The sequence below is a fragment of the Antrostomus carolinensis genome, unplaced genomic scaffold (assembly GCF_000700745.2).
Source record: "Antrostomus carolinensis isolate BGI_N321 unplaced genomic scaffold, ASM70074v2 scaffold12734, whole genome shotgun sequence".
NCBI classification, from domain to species: domain Eukaryota; kingdom Metazoa; phylum Chordata; class Aves; order Caprimulgiformes; family Caprimulgidae; genus Antrostomus; species Antrostomus carolinensis.
This window is the reverse complement of record NW_010311451.1, coordinates 29,727-35,379: the sequence shown is the minus strand read 5'-3', so window position 1 is coordinate 35,379 and position 5,653 is coordinate 29,727. Positions and strand designations below refer to the sequence as shown.

The following is a 5,653-nucleotide window of genomic DNA, read 5'->3' as shown; positions in this document are numbered from 1 at the left end:
TTCTTTGCACCCCACCATCTTCCCAGCTGAATGGTCTGTCTGCGCTGGCACCGCCTGGCCAGGCAGAGCTCCACAGATACAGTGTGCATCTGTAAATGCTAAAAATAATAAAAAGTGCAACGACGTCAGCTTCTTTAAAACAATCCACATTGCTCTGTTACCGCCAGAGGAGGGAGGTGTCAAGGGAGCTGGAAAAAAAAACCTAACTGGAACAGTAGATTGCAAATTTCTCACAGCTTGCACATTACAGTGTTAACTGTTCCCCAGGAGCCAAAAAGGGAACCTGTCTCACTGCTGCAGCAGTCAGGCCCTTCTCCCACGCAACTCTCCTGCCCGCACCGCGTCCTCCTGCTCTCTCGACAGCCAATTGAGCCTATGGTATTTCTTTGCTTAATTAAGGAGGGAGGAGGACGGAGGAGCAGAGAGCGCAGGAGAGGGAGGGGAGGAAAGTGAGCAGGAACTAAGCACAGTCCTCAGGTTTGCGTGAACGATGCCTTCGCCGTAAACCACGGGAAGGAGGGTCAGCCAGCCAGCCCCCCCCCCAGGGTGACCAAGACCTGACCCAGCCACAGTCCTGGTCCCAAGAGGAGCTTCAGGCTTGGAGTGAACGAGGGAGACCCATTTAGCAGATCCACCCCAGAGTGGTTTGTTTTGGAACATTTTCTTCTCTTTTTGGTTTAAAATGTCACTTTTTGTTTTTGTTTTTTTGTTTTTTTTTCTCTCTTCCTCCTATGCCTCCTCCTCCCCCCTAAAGAGAAGCCCCTTCCAGTGAGACAGGGCAGGAGCTGCAGGCGCGGTGGTTCCTGCAAGGCCCAGGAGGCACCGGTCACTTGTGACGCTGAGCCGTCTTCTTCCGTTTCCTCTTAAAGAAGCAGCAGCACCTGGGGCACAAAGGACAAGGCAAGTTAGCCCCTCGCCCAGCACCCTGGGAAGGTCCCCTGCCACCCCAGCCTTCCCTCTGCTCACAGCCGCATGCAACAGCACCTCCACCTGCCCAGACAGACCTGCCGTCCCGTGGGACGCTCAGCAAGGTCGGCAGATGCTGGTGGATGGTTGATGCCACCAGCCCGGACTGGTAGACCAGCAAGTAACCACACACTGGGGGTCCCACTGCCCAAAGGCTGCAGGTGACAGCAGGGCGCAGCCCCTAAGCGCTGGGCTGTCTCCTTCCCAGGCTTGACTGGGGCAGGAACACAAGGATCCATCTGGGAAAGCAGTAAAACAAGGATCCAGATGTTCCGCTCCTTCTGTCCAAACCCCGGAGGAAGCGGACTGGGATGGTGAGCTCTGGCTGCTCCTCCCAGCTACGAGACCCACAGTTTTCACCACCATTCACAAAAAGACAATGTTCCAAACAGACCTCAGCTCAGGGACCAGGCTTCTTTACTGAACCTTTCATGATAACCAGAGCTTCCACCTTGGATAAATCATTCAGTGCTGGTATGCAGAACCCCTGCTTCTTCCCCCATCCGATGCGAGGGAGGTGCACGGCGCCCGGGGATTAGGGGAAGCAAGAAAGATGGATAGTGGAGGCTGAGGTGGGGAGAAAAACACCCATCACAGCAGAACCGTGAGGAGTGGTGGTTTTCCTCGCGGGATACACTGAAAGCAGTCGCCCAGGTTTTCTAGTCCTGCTGGCTTCCTACAGAATTACTTAGTGCTGAAGGTGTATCCACCTTCCTATCCTCAGCTCACTGTCAGGAATCCTCTGCACAGAAGAAAGGGGTTTGTTCTGTGCGAGTTCTGCTCCTGAGCTACATGTCTTTCTCCTTCTGCTGTTACGGTCATCTCCAGAGAAGCCCAGGAGACACTAAAAGACTACTTTTTCAGGCTGGTGGAAGGGATGCCTGGCTAAGCAGCAAGAGCAGATGTGAGTATGCAAAGACCATTTTCTCCTACAAGCATCTTTTACCAACAGCCAGACAAAAAGCGTTCAAAAACACTAACAACTTCTCTGAATTATTTTCTGTGGGGTCCTTCATGGCTCTGAAATGTCGGCATTATGCTTCTGTCCTCTCAGAGCTAGAGGAACAGATTAATTTTTACTCGCACCCAGAAAGTGCTTGTCCCTGGATACACAACCCACACTACGGGGTGCAAAAGCGTTGGGTGACCACCACCCCACTGTGAGCCAAGCCTGCCAGCACAGATCGTCTGCTGGGGAGACCGAAACCCCCTACAACATAGAGAGCTCAAACAGCCACAGCAAGAGGAGGACCACCTCCCACCACATGTTCCTCTAGCCTGCACGGACTAACAGCCAGGGGAAGTTTAACATCTATGATTTGTCTTTAGGTTCCCAAACAGGCCCACTTTGGAGGTGAGACGAGAGAAAACACAGAGCATTTGTCCTTGCAGGAACGCGGGCTTCGAGCGACTTGTGACAACTCCATCGCTACCCACCTAGCCTGACATTTGCAGCACCACCCAACCCAGGCTCCTGCGCATGGCTGGCGCTCTCACCCTCCACCCCAGGACTGGGTCTTGCATTTTATTGTCTTGGGCCATCTTCCACCCTCTCCTGCTTTAACCTGTCGCAGTATTTCTCTCCCACAGCAGCCAACTTCCTGCATGACTTGGACAATGGTGAGGAAGGGGATGATGTTATGGGGAGAGAGGATGGAAAATGCTGTTATGATTTTGCATGCAGTGGGTAAGGGAAGAAGAGGGCTGAGCAGCGCTCGTTTCCTTGGGCACCGAATGAAGGGAACTGACTGACTTCTCTCTGTTTTTCCTTGTGACTGTCTTTTCAGACCATTAATCAGAGGTCCAGGGAAGGGTTCAGGAAAGGAAGTCCTGGCAGTTCAGACAGGCAGAGGCAAAACACCAAAATAAAAGAAAAGAATAAGGCAGGCTGACAATTACGAACGTGATCTCTCTGCATGCAGACAATGCCCAAGAGAACAGCCCCAGACTATGACATACAGAGAAGCCAGAGATGCCAGAGGTATTGGAGGCAATGCCTATGGAGAGCAGGGCAGAGGCGGTCAGTCTCCCATCCAACAAGGACATTCCTCACTGCACACAGGCTTTGTCACCTCGCTCCGTAGCAATTCCAACCCATCAGCCCTTCCTGACACCTACAAACTCCTCATCTGAGTCTCTGCTTGGTCCTCTGCTTACTTTCCCCAAGGGGAAAGGGAGGGAGGGAACACCTCCATGGGACACCTTGAGACCAGGACACTGCGGTTGTGGCTTCAAAACCCAGCTAGAACCGTATGTATGTCTGAGCTGGGCTTGGGCCAGTGCTAATCCCAACCCCTCTGCCCCTTCTTTCCTGGAGAAGACAGTTCACCTGCCCCCTCGGCTAGCAGCTGCGGGGTTAGTGGAAAGGAGCCACCTCCCACCCACCCTCTCCAAGCAGGGGCTCTGTCACTAATGAGGACTCCATGGCCATGTCTTTCTTTAATGATACAGGCCCTGGCCCATGCTTCTTCAGAGGAAGATCCCCTAGAAAGTGACTGGCCCCGTCTCCTCGATACCCAGTGCAGGGTTTTCCCTTTGTAACCGTCTGCGTGAGGAATTCCTTCAAGACACTCGGCAAGCCTGGTCCCAACTCTGCCCAACTCCATTAGACATCATCTGCTCACGGAAACGTAACAGTTTGGGGAGATGGTAAGCCGAATAAAAAACGATTAAAATCCATCTTCTGCATCCATCAGTTCAGAGATCAGCCAAATCACTCGGCCTAATGCGGCCGCTCAGACGTAGCCCACGCCCTCCCCAATATCGCATGTGGTCCTCAGCACAGTTCTAAAATCAAAACAGCTCTGGGTTGGCTTTGACTTTGTGCCTTTTTAGGGTTTGGTCAGTTTGATTTTTGCCAACCCCAGTCTAGTCTGGTCCGCTCCCCCTTGCATGTGGACTGGAGAGAGGGACTCACCACAAGTTGAGCATTTTCAGGCAGCTACAGAGAGTGTAGAGAAAAAACACAGAAAGGAAGAAAGAGCAATTAGTTCACAGAGGTGGGATGAAAGCATGTCACTGCAGCCATGCAAACATGCAGTGCAGACTGGCAGACACACATCATGCCTGCCCGCCGCCCGCCCCCAGCCCTCATACCACCTCTACCCTTGCCATGGCGCCGCTGAGAACTGCCATGTTCTCCAGGGTCTCGAGGCCTATTTTCCATGAAGACACCAGCCCCATGAGGTTCTTCTCTGGGGCTGGGATCAGAAAGGGACTCAGGGCCACCAGGAGAGGAATCTGCTCTTGTCCCTTGCAGCTCCAGCGGCAGAAGGGCCAGATCATGGATCTACACTTGGGACCCACCCCTCAGTGAAACCTGTGACTGGGATCAGGAGCTTATCTCCAGCATAACCCAAAGCAGAAGCATTTGCACAGCTCCTCTGCCTGCCGGGAGTGCCAGAGAAAGCCCTTTCTGCTATTGCATCGTCTTGAAATACAGAGCCCCAGCTCCAGCTCCTTCTGGCTTTTTCTGGCCCACTTTACTGGAGAGCAGAATCCTTTGCCCTCCACATAGGTACCTGAGGGGATTTATGATCACAGATGCAAAGGAAGATGAAGCCAGCCCTCCCTGTGGCAAGAGGAATGAAGTGGACTACACTTGGGAATTACAAGAGACCCCGAACCTGTCAGTGCAAAGCAGCGTGTGCTCTGCTTCCCAGCACCTCCAAATCCAATTTGGGACCACAAAAACAATGGCTGGAGAGAGAGAACAGTTCCATGCGTCGTGAGACATGGCTTGGGCAGCACAGCCCCTGCACGCTCCTTTTCACCTGTCTTGACATCTCCCCTGTGCATGGGTGTAGGGTCTGGACCCTGGCCTCACTGAACAGAAACAGGCTGAAGGTGGACCCATAGTAAAAGCTGGCTCCTCCTTGCATTGGGTGGTTGTACCGAGAACTATTAAGGGTGGCAATTTGCCCCATCCTTCCTAAGCCACATGCCTGGGGCAGACCCATTTCAGTATGACCAAGACAAAGCCTGTGACACCAAACTGGTGGTCTCTGCAGGCCACACTACCCATATCTAAGAGGAATATTGCCCAATCCACGAGTCGCACCTCGAAGTCTCCCCCACACTCCACCGTACTTGATGAGGAACCTGCAACAAAACCAAGGCTCGCCCCTTTGGCTGGGAGGAGGAAGTGTATCTGTTGCTCAGGCACCTTGCTGCCAGGATCACGCCCAGGCCAGCTACCAGCGAGCAAGACCACACAGAAGTGCTTCCCAAGGGACAGACAGCAGAAGACCTTCAGGACAATCGGCACTGGCTTCATGCTGACGCATACCTAGGGACCTTTCCCCTCAACACGCCCTTTCTCACGCCTGCCAGTTTTCCTCTTCACCCTCCCACAAGCCACTCCTAACAGAAGTTCCCACAAAGGCTGAGACAAACAACGTGGGACAAGCGACACCAGTGTCAACCAGTCAAATTATAAACAGGCAGTTGGGCAACATCACGGCACCGACCAGTTCAAAGGCCTGTTAACCCTGTGTATGGGGAGTATCAGGATTACACCGTGATCTGCTAGGGTCCTGGTTTACTTCAGAGGCAGCGAGAAGGCCCCATGTTGAGGATCATGCAGAAGGTGACATGATGGTGCCAGATGCAGCATGTGTGCAAAGGAGGCCAAAATGGTCAAAGCAGCAACTTTGTACATCAGTTCTCACTCTTGACCACAAGCAAC

General features: G+C 53.1%; 1 protein-coding gene across 3 annotated transcripts in view; it reads right to left on the bottom strand.

The window, feature by feature from the left end:
- Nucleotides 1-708: 708 nt before the first annotated feature.
- LOC104524003 (casein kinase I) overlaps nucleotides 709-5,653 on the bottom strand; it is a 29,731-nt gene continuing 24,786 nt past the window's right edge. Inside the window, exons 9-10 of one of the 3 annotated variants that reach the window (XM_029084685.1) lie at nucleotides 3,884-3,907; nucleotides 709-881 (exon numbers count right to left, since the gene is read on the bottom strand). In XM_029084685.1, coding sequence (XP_028940518.1) covers nucleotides 827-881; nucleotides 3,884-3,907 — 79 coding nt within the window. In that variant the 3' untranslated portion in view covers nucleotides 709-826. The remainder of the gene's footprint in view (nucleotides 882-3,883; nucleotides 3,908-5,653) is intronic. The other 2 variants (XM_010166746.1, XM_029084684.1) reach the window with 2 other exon arrangements.